General features: G+C 41.1%; 1 protein-coding gene across 4 annotated transcripts in view; it reads right to left on the bottom strand.

Moving 5' to 3' along the window:
* Nucleotides 1–14327: 14327 nt before the first annotated feature.
* The window catches only part of Tmem68 (transmembrane protein 68), a 35087-nt gene continuing 31138 nt past the window's right edge, over nt 14328–18276 (bottom strand). For all 4 annotated transcript variants that reach the window (XR_003849536.1, XM_008833082.3, XM_017798132.2 and 1 more), the window contains one exon: nt 14328–16102. Coding sequence is in view for 3 of the 4 variants with exons in the window: in XM_008833082.3 (XP_008831304.1) it covers nt 15998–16102 (105 nt within the window). In the remaining variant the exon portion in view is untranslated. The remainder of the gene's footprint in view (nt 16103–18276) is intronic.

Here is an 18276-nt window from a genome sequence, read left to right as displayed (position 1 = left end):
GGGGCCGGGGCTGGCACCACTGCACATGCCCCAGCCCACCCATCTCTGCCCAGCCTCCCGCCCCAGCCCGGTGCCACCCCTACACCTGAGCACAGCTGCCTCGGTCCCCAGTAATCTCTGCCTTCCCTTGGCCTTGGGCATCTGGAGGAGTGGCTGGGGGTCTGCTTCCTTGAAACTAGTGCAAGATGGCGGAGGGTAGCCACCCCCCCATAATGGTGGAGCAGAGGTGATATTGACTTCCTGTTTTTCATCAGGGGAGCTCTCAAACCCCAATTCCTCATTTTTTATATCATTAATAGTCATAGTTTCCTCAGAACAAGAATCCATTAGTTTTTTTTTTAACTGGAAGTGCCTGGGACAGGCCATCCCCAGTGTCCTATTGTTGTATTTGCTCATCTGTCTCCTTTAATAGGAGATTGTCCTGTTCAGGGCCTTCGGGGGGAACTCCCCGAAGTGAGGCCAGAATGGCAGTCGCAATGGGGTAAAACAGCCCAGATAATGGACACCCCTCCCTGACTTCTCTCTTTCTGGCCATGAATAGCACATGAGCCCATTGCTCTGAATCCCAACAGCAGGAATCTGTAAACCAAGGAGCAAGAGCTAGCACTTCATCTAGTACCTTAGTTACTTCCTTTTCTGTTACCCAAATTTGCCTACTCCTGAGGAGAGAAACCAGTGCAGCATCGCAGGGACTGGCAGCAGCTGGGTGACTATTCCCCATGTCAGAGGTCACTCACCCTGCAAGACCTACCCAAAGGGACTCAGGAACCGTTCAAGGAGACTAAATACAGGAGTCAGACTGAAGGCATGCCCAACAAAAGATCACGAGCTAGGAGAAAAAGCAGAACAAAATGAAAGCAACAAGCAACCACAGAAAGAGCAACTAGAAAGGGGGCATCCAGAGACCAAGGTGTTATAGCTCAGAGTGTTACAGCTCTGTGTGGAGGGGGTTCCAGCCCCACGTTTAGGTGCCAGGTGTGGTCACCAGCCGTGGCTGCTCTCCTCTGGCTATGGCCGCCCTCTTGCTCTCTTAGTTCCTCCAATCAGTCATCCAGTCCGGACCCCAGAGCTGGTGAGGAGTCTGCGCCAGCATTGCTGCATTCAGGCACAGGAGACCAGGTTCAGTAACACAGATCTGCTTTACTGCAAGAAAGTATGGGCTTATATACAGGTAATAGTCCAATCATAACACAGTATATGGGATCCCTATTAGCATGGCAAACTAGTATCCTATTACACTCTAGCGGGCCAAATGCCCTATTACCATGATGTTTCAGTTTCTAAACAGGAAGCAATGCATTCCAGCATGATAGGTATGTAAGGCAAAAGGCAAAATCAGTCACAAGATTTTCCACAACACCCAGGGAATGCCCATAACTAACAGCTGATTTTAATGCCTTGATTGCATGTGAGTCCTCCTCCCCCGTTAGAGCTATAGCTTGTACAAACGAGGAGCAAGTGTCCACAATCACATGAACATATTTAAGGTTTTCAAAAGGTGGATGATGTGTGACATCCATTTGCCATATAGCATTAGGTAGGAGGTCTCTAGGATTGACTTCTCCCCTGTTAAGTGGGCCTAGCGGCGCCAAGGCCACACAAGTAGTGCAAGATCTGACCAAATGTTTACATTGTGAGATGGCACGTTCTGGCAGGAACTTGTGTATACTTTGTGGGGACAGATGAAACTGTTGGTGCAATGCCCTAGCCTGTTCAAGAAGTCCTAAATCGACAGACACAATCATTTTATCTACTGAGTTGTTGCCCTTCATGAGGATTCCAGGCAGTCCTCTGTGTGAACTTATATGGGAGATATACCAAGGATGGCCCCTATGCTCCAAAATGTCCTGGAGTAACTGCATAGTGACGTGGAGGGGATTAGTGCGGTCTTTAATAAAAGAAAAGGACACTGTCCTGACAGTCAGTACTGCATACTGGCTATCTGAGAAGATGTTGACAGGCTCTGACTGGCATTCCATAAAGATTTTTAGAAGCCCTAGGAGCTCCCCCAACTGTACTGAGCCAGGGTTAGGGATTATATACATGAAGTCTTCTTTGCCTGGGCACTGGAGAAGGACCCCAAACCTAAGTTTGTTGGAGTCTGAGAATGCCATTGTTGCATGTGGGATTGGGGATGAGCTAGGGAAACTATGAGGTTTAATCTCAATTGGGAAATAGCATAAAGCAGTCAATCTCTTATCCTGAGGGGGGTGATTATCAAGAGTTCCAGTATACCCAGAGACCATCTCCTGGAAGTTGATGGAGTCTGCCCATAACAACTGTGAGTAGTGGAGTGAAAAGGGAAGAATGATTTTTGTCAGGCTCTCTATTGTACGTTTTTCTTGTTAGGTTTCTAACTTTGAGGGCTAAATGGAAGGCAAGTTCAAACTTGGAGGTGGTCTTATGTAAGTCAGAATGGGCTTGATGCAGCCACATAAGTGGACCGGTCTGCCAAACCAAACCTAGGACCCCGTTTGGTGTCCAGAGTATTATCATTAAGGGGGATTCATCCAGACAATGTCTGTCCAGAGAGACTGAGGTAAGGAGGGAAGCAATTCTTTGTAAAAGAGCCTTGGCCTCTAATGTAAATCTAATTTTTGAGGAGGGGCGTGAAGTTCCCTCCAGGAGGGAGAGCATGGCACACATATTCTTGATCTGGGATTGGCAGGAATGGTTTAAGCCAGTTAACTGTACCGCATAACTGTTGTAACTCCATGAGGGTATAAGCATCCTTAAGGGACAGTGTACAAGCCAGTGGTCAAATCTGTTTAGAAATACAGAATCCTAAAAAGGCATATGGGGGGAGCAATTGGATCTTTTCAGGGGTCACCTTCAAGTTGAGGTTCATTAGGTCTTTTAAGAGTGTAGATGACACTTCCTTGTCGGGACAACATGGGGTGGGCCAATAGTAAGTCATTCATGTAGTGGACAAGCAAGACATCCTCGGGGGCATTGCAGAGAGCCTCATTCACATAGAGCTGGCAGATGGTGGGACTAGTCTTCATTCCCTGCGGGGAGGACAGTACACTGATATCTCTTGGCAGACCTCTGCATAGTGTGTTCCCAGACAGTAAATGCAAAGTGACATTTATGCTGGGGCACAAGGGAAATTTGGAAGCAGTCCTTAATATCTAAAACCATAACATGATAAGAGGCGGGTACAGCACTAGGGTATGGCAAGCCTGCTTGGGTGGTTCCCATTTTTTCCATTTGTTCATTGATTGCTCTTAAATCCTGTAGGAGTCTATATTTACCTGTTTCTTTATAATAAATATAGGAGTATTATGTCTGCTTGTTGAGAGCTATAAATGTCCCAACCAAAGTTGCTCCTTGACCAGTTCCTTAAGGGCAGACAACTTTGGGTCAATGATTGGCCACTGCTCCACTCAGACGTCTGTATCTGAGAGCCAAGTCAAGGGAATGGGATCTGGCACTATCTTTTGAAATGGCTCATGGTGGGCATTGGCCTCTAGAATTGGGGGTGGTTCTGGGAATGGTCCAGACATCCCAAGAGGCCTATCTTATCATGGGTAATGATATCATCAAAGAAGGCATGGTCGTCAGTGGTTAGGATGGTTCCCATGTCCTCCAAAATGTCCCTTCCCCAAAGATTGTGAGGGACATTGGTCACTATTGAGGAAAACGAGCCCTGGTTGCTGTCAAGATTCTTCCAGTGTACAGGCCGGCCTGTAGCCCTGGTAGCCTGTTGGCCTCCCACCCCAGTGACTGAGGGGCCTGGCTTAAACTTCCAATGAGGGAATCTTGGTGTCTTGGTTTCCATGAGGATGGTGATGTCTGCCCCTGTGTCATCTAGCCCTTTAACGGGCAGACCATCAAGATAAACAGTCATCATGGGTGAGTGGGAGAAAACAGGCAGAGTCCAATATACCTTGGGGTTGGAACTTCACCCTCTTACTGGTGGGGCTGAGAGTTGCCCTGCTGGGAATTTGAATTCACTCTGTTGTTGAGCACCTGAGGGCTGGGAGTGGCAGTCGCGGGCCCAGTGAATGCCCTTGTCACATTTTGAGCAGCAAGTCTCAGGACACACATTGGGACAATCGCAGCACAAGTGGCCAAGTTTGCCACAGCCCCAGCAGGTGCAATGGGGGGGAATCAGCCCCCTTTGAGCAGTCATTGGGTCGCTGTCTATTTGACAAGAGGGCATCAAGGGAGATGGTCAGAGCCACAATGGGGCCAGAGGCAGGATCAAGATCTCTGGTAGCTAAAACCCATTTGTGGATATCATCGTTACAGACAGCTGCCACTGCATTATGAGTGGGGGCATTGAGGCCATCCCAGGTTAATTGTTTGATAAGTTTATCTTGTGTAGGGCCAGGATCGATCCTACATTCAACTGCCTCTGTAAATCTTGTAAGAAAATCAGTGAAAGATTCCCCAGATTGTTGGACAAGATTGGGAAAGTATGCAGACTGGTCCCGCGGGGTACATGCCTTAAAGGCCTTGAAGGCCAGATCTGATACCTGTTGAAAGTAAGCTTAGGCACCTATGGTAGACTGGAAACCAGGGTCAATGTACTGACCACGACCCGTGAGCATATCCAGGGTTATATTGAGGCCACATTGGAGAATGTGCCGAGCCTCTCTTTTGGACTGGTCATCATAGGCAGAGCGCCAGTTAAGGAATGCAGAAGGCTTCAGGACAGCTTTAAGAAGGCGATACCAATTATAATGGATTTGCAGTTGAATGGCCCATTGGAGTAAGAACTGCTCAAAATAGGGAGGATCTGGGCCTGACTCATTAGCTGCTTTTCAAATCAAGGAGAGAGCTGTAAGAGGGGTAGGTATCCATGGCTGATTTGCCGCATTGGGCCCTACATTGATGGGGTAAACCTCAGGGCATTTTCCCAGAACCAGGGGATTGGCACAGCAGGCACAAGCAGACACGAGGGTGGCCGCTGGCGTGAGGGCAGCCGCGGGGGAACACATAGCGGTGGTGGAGGCTCAGGCTCAAATGGCCTGGCCGTGGTGCTCAACTCACACCATGGATATTGGGGGGGGGATACTGAGGGGGAGGGTTAGCTGCAATAGCACATGGGAGACATAACTGTGAAAGGCGAGGAGGCTTTGCAGGCACCGTTGTTAAAGCCCCGTCATCCTCCTCCTCATCAGAGGACGAAGTGGTAGCCTCTGTCACAGATCCAGCACTGGCAGGTGGTGAGGTAATGGACAGATTGGCATTAGCCTGCTCTTGACAGTATTTGTTGTGGGCAGCAATGACCTCTTCTGGGAAGGAGGACTTAAGACTGGCTATAATAGCAAGCACGATGGGAACAAAAGAAGCAGAAGGGATAACCCCTGACCCTGTCTCACACTTTCTCACCAGAAAGAGGACTCACATCCATAAGTCTGGTTCCCACATATTTTCTGCAGATATCCAAGGAGCCAAGATTGCAGCCTCATTCCAAAAGTCCTCCAATTCAGCAGACTTAATCTTGAGCCCTCTGGCAACTAAGAGGGATTTTAGGGCATGGACCTGGAGATCCTTACAATAAGAAGGAAGCTTGCCCATTTTGGTGAACCTTAGCCGGACAAAACAGAGTGTGTGTTGGACCAAAATGTCTTGTGCTTAGTGGGGGACTTCTGTGGTTCGTTAGGCCACAGGCATATGGCCACACAGTGTCTCGGGTCTGGGAGCATCTTTCAGGAGAACGTTCTGGGTTCCATCTCCTGGGAGATCAGCCTTTATGTGGAGATGCCGGGTGAACCGAAAACAAAAGAATGTACCTTCTTAACACTAAGACAAATGAACATAAAGAAAGAGAGAGAAGGAGACCCTCATGCTTACCTCTCAAGAGGGCAAAGAACACAAAACACAAAGGGGCCAACTTATCAAAAGTACACCGAATGGGGGCACCAAACCATGCTGCAAAGAAAAAAGGGACTTGGTGGGACTTCTCTGGCATGAGAAAGCCCACGTTGGGCACCAGATGTTGCCACCACCCACTCCTGAGCCCCTTGGGGGTCGGGGTAAGAAGGTGCAGAGTCAATGGCACAGACTCTGGGAGTCGGGCAAGTGGCAAAACAGACTCATTTATTGCGGATATTGGGCATGCCTATATACCCCCTCCTGGTGTCCCATTGGTCCCTTGGCTGCTCCAAGCTGCACTGTCTCCTTCTCAGTCGTCTCTCTCATCACGTGTTCTTGCATCAGCTGTTTCTCCCTGGTCAGGCAGATTTCAGGTTGGCTTAAGGGGAAGTAACTGTTGCACATGTGCCACAGCATGTTTACCAGGACGTCAGCACTTCCTCCTACAGAGATGTTTTCTCTGAGTTGACCCTCCTCTTTGTAGACTGCACACTGGTTCAAATCCATCTCATGGGGTCTCCATGTCCTCCCTGAACAAGAGGACAGATGACTCACCACAGTTACAGGACATTTTGACAGATTTTTCCATTGTCCCCTGGAACTTAGAGGGCTAAGGGCAAGGGGCAAAGACTGTCCTTTAAGTCCCTCTGACCACATTAGTATAGGCCTCAAAGTATGGCTGTTAAATATTCAATAAGGTTAGTTCCACCATTCCGGTACTTTTAATTATCATGTGCTACGTAGATAAAGCTTGGGTCAAAAACAAAAAAGATAAACTTTGACTAGATATATATTTTGTTCCTTAAACTAATTGGCTAAACTATGACCATAGATATTTTAAGATTATGTGTATATTATTTTTGAATCATCCTTTATATATCATAAACATAAACAGACCTTCATCACTTGCTTAAGCTTTCTCATTTTTTATATTTTGGAAAATATCTCCATTCCCACATCCTTTTAATATCTTTTACATTCTCATTTTCTTTTTTTAAACTAATTATGAGACATAATAACATTAACAAATAAATTTTCCATCTGTTGTGAGACTTCTTTTCCTGGAGATGCTAAGCAATGCTTATTCCCTTTCAAGGTTCATGTTTAGCCAATGTTTGATTAAAGTTTTACTGGGGAACCAATGAATTTATTGAGCTTACTTACTGAGATAACTGAGGGGTTGCTGAGATGTATGTATGACCTGAGAGCCTTTACCCAGCATGGGTCATGCTTTCTCTTCCTAGCCTTCCCCAAATCCAGGAGGCCATGTGTGATTAGGGTCAAATTACATACAGTTGGCTGGGAAGAGTGGCTGGATAATGTGGTGAGGTTCCATTGACCCTGCTTAGCCCTCCTTTAATGAATGAGCACAACCATCATCAAGCCCAATTGTGATGATGCTTTTAGCAATAAGGCTCAGCTGAAGTCCTGATGATGGTAGTTATTTCAGGCAGAAGGGACTTCTATATAGCATCATTTTATTAAAAGGACCTAGAATTTAAAAGGATTTGGTGCTAGGACCCACATATGATGGAGAACATATGTTGTTTGTTTTTCTGAGTCTGTGTTACTTCACTTAGTATAAAAGTTTCTAGATCCATCCATTTACCTGCAAATTTCATTACTTCATCTTTACTGATGAATAGAACTCTATTGTGTAAACCTACCACATTTTTGTTAACCACTCATCAGTTGAGGGGCACTTAGGTTGCTTCCATCTCTTAGCTTTTGTGAAAAGAGAAGCAACAAACATGGTTGTGCAAATGACTCTACAATAGGATGAGTCCTGTGGGTATATGCCAAGGAGTGGTATAACCAGTACATATGGTAGGGTCATTTTTAGTTTGTTTAAGAGTTCTCCACACTGTTTTCCATAGAGGCTGCATGAGTTTGCAATTCCATCATCAGTGAATGAGTGTTCCCCTTTCTCCACATCCTCTCCAGCACTTGGTATCATTTGTTCTCTTGATCCTAGGCAGTCTGATTGGGGTAAGGTGATACCTTAGGGTGGTTTTAATTTGCATTTCCCTAATTACTAACCATGTTGAAGACTTTTTGAGATGTTTCTTAGTCATCTTTATTTCTTCATTTGAGGGCTCTCTGTTTAGATATTTAGCCCGTCTTTAATTGAGTCATTTGGTTTCTCAATTCTTTTTTTGAGTTGTTTATATATTCTGGGTGTTAAACCCCTGTCAAATTTGTCACTGGTGAAAAACTTTTCCCCAGCCTGTGGGTTTTCTCTTCATTTTTTTGATAGTTTCTTTTGCTGTACAGAAGCATTTTAGTTTAATGAAGTCCCACTTGTTGATTGCTTACATTAATTCCTGAGCAACTGCTGTCTGATTTAGAAAATCCTTTCCTACACCTATATGTTGTAAGTTACTACAAATATTTTCATTTAATAATTTCAGGGTTTCCAGTTTCACATTTAGGTCTTTGATCCATTTGGAGTTGACTTTTGTGCAAGGTGAAAGATAAGAATTTAGTGTCATTCTTCTACAGGTGGAGATCCAGTTTTGCCAGCACCATTTGCTGAACATGCTGTCTTTCCTCCAGTTAATGTTCTTGGCCCCTTTATCAAATATCAGGTGGCTGAAATTGCATGTACTCAGGTTTGGATCTTCAATGATGTTCCATTGATCTATGTGTCTATTTTTGCTCCAGTACCATGCTATTTTTAAGACTATAGCTCTGTAGTATATTTTGAGATCTGGTATAGTAATTCCCCTAGCGTTGCTCTTTGTGCTCATGGTTGGTTTGGCTATCCAGGGTCTTTTGTGCTTCCATATGAATTTAAAGATTTTTTTTTTCTAATTCTGTGATGTCATGGGGATTTTTATTGGGATTTCATTGAATCTATATATTGGGTTTCTTAGGAGGATGGTCATTTTCACAATATTAATTCTTCCAATCCATGAGCATGGGAGGTCCTTCCATCTCCTGGTGTCTTCCTCAATTGCTTATGTTAATGATTTAAATTTTTCATTGTAGAGATATTTGGTGTATTTAGTCAGATTTATTCTAAGATTTTTTTTCAGCTATTGTGAATGCAAGCATTTCCCTGTATTCTTTCTCCAATTGCTTGTTATTGGTATATAGAAAGGCTACTGATTTTTGTAGATTGATTTTATAACCTTCCACTATATTGAAAGTACTGATCAGTTCTAGGAGTTTTCTGGTGGAACTTTTGGGATCTCTTAGGTATAGTATCACATCATGTGCAAAAAGTTATAGTTTGACCTCTTCTTTTCCAATTAGTACTCTTTTAATTTCCTTCTCCTGTCTTATGGCTCTAGCAACAGTTTCAAGCACTATGTTGAAAAGGAGTAGAGATAGTGGACATCCTTATCTGGTTCCTGATTTTAATGGGAATGCTTCCAGTTTTTCTCCATTTAGAATGATGTTGGCTGTGGGTTTGTTGTATATAGCTTTAATTATGTTGAGGTATGCTCCCTCCAGTCCAGTTTCCTGTAGGACTTTGAACATAAATGCATCCTAAATTTTGTCAAAAGCCTTTTCTGCATCTATTGAGATGACAATGTGGTTTTTGTCTTTGACTGCATTTATATGATTAATATCTTTTATTGACCTATGTATATTGAACCATCCCTGTATCTCTGGGATAAAGCCTACTTGATCATGGTGAATGATCTCTTTGATTTGTGTCTGTATGCAGTTTGCAAGGATTTTGTTGAGAATTTTTGCATCTATGTTTATTAAGGATATGGGTCTATAGTTTTCTTTTTTGGTTGTTTCTTTACCTGGTTTGGGTATCAGAGTGATGCTGGCTTGATAGAAGGAATTTGGGAGGTCTCCCTCTGTTTCTATCATTTTGAATAATTTAAGTAGTATTGGTTGGAGGTCATCTTTAAATATCTGGTAGAAGTCTGCTGTAAACTCATCTGGACCTGGGCTTTTTTTAGTTGGGAGGCTTTGTATTACTGTTTCAATTTCCTCATATGTTATGGATCTGTTTAAATTGTTGATCTCTTCTTGGTTTAACTTTGGTGGTTCCCATGATTTTAGATATCCATTCATGTCTTTTAGATTTTCAAATTTGGCAGCATATATGTTTTTTAAATATTCCCTTATAATGGTCTGGATCTTTTGAGTGTCTGTTGTGATGTTTCCCCTTTCATCTCTGATTTTGTTGATTTGAATTTGCTCTTTCTTTCTTTTGGTTAACTGGGCTAAGGGTCTGTCTATCTTGTTTAGCTATTCAAAGAACCAGCTTTTAGATTCATTGGTTCTTTGTATTGTTTCTGTTGTTGTTATTGTTGTTTGTTTCTATTTTTTCTGCTCTGGTTTTTGTTATTTCTTCTCTTCTGCTGGTTTTGGGTTTCATTTGTTCTTGCCTTTCCAGGGTGTTGAGTTGCAGTGTAAGGTCATTTATTTGGGCTCTTTCTATTTTAATGTAGGCACTTAGAGCTATACACTTCCCTCTCAGTACTGCTTTTAAAGTGTTCCAGCAGTTGTGTTGTGTTGTATTGTCCTTTTTGTTGAATTCCAGGAATTGTTGTTCAGACGCCATGTAGTGACTAGGGCTTTGTTCAGTGTTGCTTTTGAGTTTTATTGCGTTGTGGTCTGATAGAATGCATGGGATTATTTCAATTTATTTGTATATGTTGAGGTTTGTTTTGTGGCCCAGTATGTGATCAATTTTTGAAAAAGTTCCATGCATTACTAAGTAGAAAGTGTATTTTTTGGTGCTTGGGTGGAATATTTAAAAGATGTCTGTTAGGTCCATTTGATGCATGGTATCATTTAATTCAGACATATCACTGTTCTTTGTCCAGTTGACCTATCTAATAGAGACAGTGGGGTATTGAAGTCCCCTAATATTACCAAGTTGGGGTTAATCTGTGTCTTAAAGTCCTGTAGTGTTGTTTTTATGAATTTGGGTGCACCAGAGTTTGGTGCATATAAGTTAAGGATTATAATATCTTCTTGGTTAACTGTTCCTTTGATCAGAATGAAGTAACCCTCCTTATCTCTTTTCTGGTTAGTTTCAGTTTGAAGTCTATTTTGTCAGATATTAGACTTGCAACCCCTGCTTGTTTCTTGGTGCCATTTGCTTGGAATATTCTTTTCCATCCTTTTCCCTTAAGGTAGTGCCTGTCCTCGAAGGTGAGATGGGTTTCTTGCAGACAGCAAAGATACACATTTTGCTTCTTAATCCTTTCACTTAGCCTGTGTCTTTTCACTGGGACATTCAGTCCATTGATAGTTAAGGTTATTATTGAAAGATGCGTATTGGTTGCCATCATTTTGATTGTTGTTTGTAGTCTCTAATTTTGTGTTTCCTAGATTATACCTTTATTTTCTTTCGTTGCCCCTGGGGTATAGTTTTTCTGTCTCTGCTCTCTGTATTTCTTCAAGTATTCTTTGAAGGGCTGGTTTTGTGGAAATGTATTCTTTCAGGCTTTTTGTGTCAGGGAAGATTTTTCTTCCCTCCTCAGCTATAATAGACATTTTTGCTGGGTAAAGTATTCTGGTTTGACATCTATAGTCATGTAGAACTGGAAATACCTTGCTATAGGCTCTTCTGGCTTTCATAGTTCACACTGATAAGTCAGCTGTAATTCTGATGGGCTTTCCTTTGTATGTGACTTGTTTATCTTTTGCTGCTTTCAGTATTCTTTGTTCTGTACATTTAGTGTTTTTACTATGATATGTCATGGGGGGTTTCTTTTCTGATCCTGTCTATTTGGTATTCTATGTGCTTCCTGTATCTGTATGGGGCTGTCTTTCCTTAATTTCAGGAAATTCTCTTCTACAATCCTGTTTAAGATCTGGTCAACACCATTAATCTGAAATTCTTCTCCTTCCTCTATTCCTATGACCCATAGATTTGGTCTTCTCATGGTGCCCCACATCTCTTGCATTTTCCATTCCTGTGTTTCTAAAAAATTTCCATAATCTTTGTTTGAGTGGTCCAATTCTTCAACTTTATCCTCCAGTGTTAATATTCTGTTTTCCATTTCATTCATTCTAGCAGTGAGGCTTTCCCCTGTTGTTTCAAGTTGGCTTATTGTCCTTCTTCACTTCTGCCTGGGTTTTCTTCAATGTTTCTATGTTTTGTGAATTCATTCAGAAGTTTATCCCTATCTTCTTTTAGTTCTTTGTGTGTTCGTGTGTTCTTTAAATTCATTGAATTCCTTGATCATATTTTTTATTGTTCTTTTAAATTCAGAGTCCTGGGTTATCTCTAGGGTGTTCTCCTTGTAGAACTCTTCTACAGGATTGGTGGAGTTTGGTGGGGACATGGTGTTTTGGCTTTCCATTTTATTACTCTTTCATTGTGATTTTGGCATGTGAATTTCTTTTGTTGTTTATGATTCTGATGTGAGAATTAAGTTGAAGTATGCTTCTGCTTGTATTATCCAGGTGCCTAGATACCTTATTGGTTATGTAAATCTGTGGTACAGGGTTGAGGTTCTCTCAGGTTTAATTTGGAGGGAACTAACGACTTCAGATCAGCTATTCAAGAGTACCCACAGAAGCCCAATTCAGGTTCCAGTCAGGTACACTCAGGCTTCCTTTACCACATTGAGGCAGGATCTAGGTGCTCTCAGGCAGTCTTAGGTTGTCTGCGAGGATATCAGTCTTCACCCACCAAAGCCAGATCTGCCCTGGGGCCTTGGGAGGGGCCTCTCAAAATCCCAGATAGAGGTTGGGTATGGTGCAGTTAGGGGAAGCTCACAACCATGTGGAGGCAGAATACAGGGGCTCTCAGGCAGTCCCTGCATTCTCAGGCCCTTTGCCAGAGGGAGGCCAGAACTCGGCACTCTCTGGTGGTCTGCTGAGATCAGAGCTGCTACACCAATGGAGGTCGGAACTCACCCTCTTTGGCTGTCTGCTAGAATCTCAGCCTCAGCCTACCAAAGCCAGATCTGCCCTGATGCCTTGGGAGGGGCCTCACAAAATCCCAGGTAGGGGGATGGGTATGGCACAATTAGGAGAAGCTCGCCACCATGTGGAGGCAGAATACAGGGGCTCTCGGGCAGTCCCCTGCGTTCTCAGCCCCTCTGTCAGAGAGAGGCCAGAGGGAGGCCAGAACTTGGCACTCTCTGGTGGTCTGGTGAGATCAGAGCTGCTCCACCGATGGAGATCAGAACCCACCCCCTCAGGTTGTCTCTTAAAAGTTTATATATAACTCTTTGAACACAAGATGAATCCCTTGATCCAACCTCTGGTTATTCCTTCTAAACTGTCAACTATTAAGTATAGAATACAAGTTAGAAAATGACTCTATTGAAACAGTTTATACAGGCAAGAATTAATTCAAAGGATGCTAAACCTAGTAAGTAAAAGTTTACTGAGGGCCAGAAATATAGATCACCTCAAAGTATCTGTACATATACATACTGATTAAAAGGAGAAACATAACTTTATTGGGAAGAAATTGGCACATGCTTTTTCTTTTAACTTTACATTGTCTTAACCGACCAGTTAATCACCACTACAAATGGCACAAGCCAACATATGTCTCCTGACGGTGAAAGCCTCAGCATCCTGTATGTCACAGGTGTGAGTAGTAAACAACCTGAATCCAATTATGATGAAGTGTCACCAAAAAAAACAAATCAAGGCCTTATCTATAAAACAAATCATCCCTCCTTTCCAAATGCTCAGTATGTTAAAGACAGAGCAGGGCTGAAAAATTGTACCAGATCAAAGGGTAAGTAAGGAGGCAGGAAAACTAAGTGTGATGTGTGATTCTACTATGGACAATGAATCAAGAAAAATGTTATAAACAACACGATTGTGAAAACTAAGGAAACCTAATACTTTAAAATTACATTTGTTTATTTTGTATGTGTAGATGTGTGTGTATCCAAGAAGCCAAGGCATACATGTGTGGTGGTCAGAGGACAACTTGCAGTAGTTGGTTGTCTCCTGCCGCTATGTAGGCTCCAGGGACTGAGCTCAGGTTGCCAGGCTTGGCACAAGTGCCTTTACCCCTAAGCCATCTGGATGGCCCATGAAAATGAATGAAATTTAACATGGTTTGTACATAAAAGTATTACACCAATGACAAATTTCCTGGTTTATTGATCATTGCTCTCGAGTTCTGTAAATGTGTGACCTCATGGTCATCAAAACAGTAAAGGGCATGGTATTTAAAATGAACTATCAGGTGATTTGGAAGAAAAAAAGACAGATATACAAACAGACAGAGAGCAAAGGGTGTGTGAAGAGAGCAAAGCAAACACGACAGGTTAACAACTGGTGTCTGTGGGTAAAGGGTTCACTATCACTGCAAAGCTGTATGTTTGAAATTGTGTTTTCAAAATGCAAGTTTTTTAAAAAGGGTATGAAATTTCTCCCCGCAAAGCATGCCAGAGTCAAGCTTCTGGAAAGCGTCCCTTCAGGCTCACATCAGGATCCAGCTGACACAACTGTCTAAAACAGGCCAAACTCTCTTCCCACCTCTCCGTCATGACTTTCATTTCTAGATTGAGCCACATTCCCTGAATCTTACAAAGGGTAGATTTAAGTTCAAGCAGCAAAGATACAGATTTATTGATCAAGATGGGAAGCTGACAGTATCAGGGACCCTAAAATGGTTTTAAGCAGAACAGTAAAACTTACATGCTATAAAATAATAGCTTTTGCTTACATTAACAACAAATGACACTCTTTTTTTTTAGTCTTTAAAACTATTTTCCCAAAATATTTTTCTCATTCACTTTAAAATCTTTTATTCACTCATTCAGGATATATTTAACAATTTTGACCCAATGTTCACTGCTAGAGAGAAAAAAAAGAATGAAGAAAATTGCCTTTTACTGCAGTTGGCTCTGAAATATACTCACTACATGGAAATGTAGGTTTTATTCATTGTGGCTAAGATAAAAGGAATGACTACTGAGAAATAGTACAACAAACAGAAGTATCAGTTTAAAATAGGAATGTCACACAATTTCTCAACGAATGAATTACAATTCACTTTATTTTTACAATGCTTTATTTTGATATACATTATATATCATAAATATACACTTATAATTAAAAAGTCCATATAAAACCCAAATACTTTAATACGTATGAAAGGGAAAGTGTGATACTGCAATAGATTTCTGATGTTTTTCTGTTAACATACTTTTAAACACTTTTAAAATCAATTTTCCAGGACAACAAATCAAAAGCCATTACAATTTTCAGAGGGCTTTGTAGTTACAGAAATTTATCATTCAAGTATATTTTATTGAATTAATAAGCCACCTGACTGGCTGCAAAGTCAAAATGATGAGCCACAATTACTGAACAAAACCAGAGCTTTCTTATTTCCTCAGCCTAGAATCAGCTTCTAACACGATGCAGGCAGAGGTTGACAATGATTTTTATCTTCCATCATAAAATGCCATTCTCTAGGGCTCACAACACACCCCATGTTTGCTTAGACACTTGGTAAAAAATAAATACTAGAATACCAATTCAGTAAATAAATACTACAAGTCACAATTATTCAATTTATAAGAGTACATCTCTTTGGATGTTCTTGGCAACTGGACATCACACCTGAAGGGGCAATTTCAACATTCAAGAGACAAAATATATACATAACTCCTAAAGGATTTGGGGATTCATTAATTCAGTAGTGGTTTTCACACAGCACTTATTTATCACAATAAATATAAGCAATGTAAAATAATATTCTTCACCACAGCATTATCATGCTTTAAAAAGATAAACAGAGGCACAAAAATATTCCACAGCTTACCTGAAGCTGGAACTGTAATTAAGGGCAGATAAAAGTATCTGCTGCATAATTTAAGCAATTGTGGTATACCTAAACACCCATGTTCTCTCAGAAACACATCAGTACATCAGATACAGAAATTAGGAATGTACTATTGCATTATTTAGGAATGTCTACTTAACCTAAACTGATGTTATCAAAAACCTTAACTGTAAGAACTTATTCTTACATGCATTAATAAGGTTGATAAATGAAACATCATTTTTTGATTAAGCAACTAATGAGTTATTGATTACATTTGACACAACTAATTACAAAACAAGATTAACCATATAAATTTAAGCAAGTTCTAAGAAAATGCTTATTAACATGATTTTTAAAAACATTAACTATACAACCTATTAAAAATTTAAAAGACAGTACCAAAGATATGAACATATTAATGTAGACATATTAAATTGTCTTCTAGTTGACCTTTTGCTTTTTATGAAAGCGTTCCAACAAAGCACTCATAATGTTTCCTGGTATCCTTTGGTGCTTATCAATCAAAGCTTGCAGAGCATTCTTGGTCTATTTATCAAACAAAAGAAAAGCTGGTTAGCTCTCAATAGAAATCAATCTTCTTGTAAGATTTTTATGTACTGCTATTTTCAAGAAGTTCCCCTGCTGGAAAAGTAGCTCAGTGCTATGGCACCTGGCCAGCACATGCAAGGCTCTCGGTTAAATACCTAGCATGCAGAATTTTTTTTTAAAAAAAGAAAAACATCCTCCCATGTGTTGGCCCCATTTCCATTTAGGATGAATATGTGGTTTTCTTCTCAGTACACATATAGCATATTTTTACACTTTAAAAAAAAATTTTTATGGGGCTGGAGAGATGGCTCAGTGGTTAAGAACACTGGTTGTTCTTGCAGAAGACCCAGGTTCAAATCCCAGCACCAACATGGCAGCTAACAGCTGTCCATAACTTCAGTTCCAGGGGATCCAACAGCCTCTTCTGTCCTCCACAGGTACTGCACGACATGGGTGCACTTACCTACATGCAGGCAATACACTCATACACATAAAATAAAAATAATAAATAAAAAATATTTTTAAATTTTTTAAATTTATTGTTTTAATGTGTATAAGTGTATTGCCAGCATGTAGGTAGGTGCACCCATGTCATGTAATGCCCACGGAGGTCAGAAAAAGGCATCATGAATAGTTGTTAGCTGCCACATGGGTGCTGGGAATCAAACTCGGGACCTTGCAAGAACAGTCAATGCTCTTAATCACTGAGCTATCTCTCCAGCCCACTTTTTAAAAAAGCTTGACTACAGTTGTTGTCCACTAAGCTATTTTCTGTACCTACCTGTAAGCTAGTCAAAATACATCTTAATATTTCTCTATCAACACAGCAATGCCTTATTTATATATGATACAAACTAAAATGAATTGTAGAAAAAAATAGGAAGAAAAAGAACAGTGGGAAATTTCTAAAAGGCAAATGGAACATTCAATTCATTTTAGTGGCTAATGAGGACTAATGTCTTCCCTTCATCATATACACTCCATATTTGTATCAGGCAACATGATACAGATAAGTGGGGGGGAAGGAATGTGCTGACACACTGTAGTTCATTCCTCAATTTCTACAGTTTGATGAGAATTGTGATTAAATCACAGCAATAGAAAAATCAATTAGAATATGTCAAGAAAACCTCAAGTGCCATCTTCAACATTATTAGAGCATATCTTAATTGACATTTAGATGATATTTAGAAAATGACTCTTATCTGCTGGGCTCTGCCTCCCAAGTGCTAGGACTGAGGACATGTGCCACCATATCTGGCTTTAGTCTGATTTCTTATCCCTACTTTCCCACCCTTAAACTTCATTGTATATATATTTTGATGTAACCTGCTTCAAACTGTTTCTGGAAAAATGTGTTAAAAATCGCCTCACTTTGGAACAATAAAAATATTTTTTAAGAGATATATTCACAGCATAAAAGAAAAGAAAATGACTCTTTTCCAGAGCAACATGCCTGAACAGTCTATGACCCATTTTTAAACAAGTTTTTATTTCTATATTTAATTTTTTATTACATTATTTACTCAGTGTGTGTATGTGTGTGTGTATGTATGTATGTGTGTGTGTGCACATATTCTTTAAGCCTACTCCAGTGCAGTAATGTCAGCCTAACACAAAGACATATCATTTGTCTAAGGTGATGTTGCTGCCTAGTGGAGCAAGGATCAGGACCTTGACACCTAGCCTGGTGCCCATGGAAGTCAGAAGAATGCTGATCCCCTGAGCTGGAGTTACAGATAGTTGTAAGCCACCATGTAGGTGCTAGGAGCCAAACCCAGTCTTCTTTCAAGAGCAGCCAGTGCTCTTAATCACTGAGCCAATCTCCAGCCCCGTTACCTTGTATTCTGACCTAAAAAATAAGAACACATCCTGACTAGCTCTGACCCACTTAGCTCCTAAAAAGTAAGGAGTGAAAAAAGTTAGAAGAACTATAGAACTCAGTTATAGTCTCAAGAACACACATTTGTTAGGGAGCAGCAAAGAAATTCATTATATAAACAAAGTGTGGGGACAGAGGTAACTTTAAAGGGTTGGGACTCAGCTGCAGCCCTTGAAGCTCTTAGGGAGTCACCATTTCAGAATGGAAGATGAGCCACACTACATGGGGAACATGTCCTGGCCTTAAAGTCAGTATCATAAGGTTTGACTTTCAGACAGGGACTGGAGCT

Source organism: Nannospalax galili, unplaced genomic scaffold, assembly GCF_000622305.1.
Source record: "Nannospalax galili isolate Female #2095 unplaced genomic scaffold, S.galili_v1.0 scaffold476, whole genome shotgun sequence".
In the NCBI taxonomy this organism is placed as follows: Eukaryota; Metazoa; Chordata; class Mammalia; order Rodentia; family Spalacidae; genus Nannospalax; species Nannospalax galili.
This window is presented reverse-complemented; position numbering and strand designations above follow the sequence as displayed.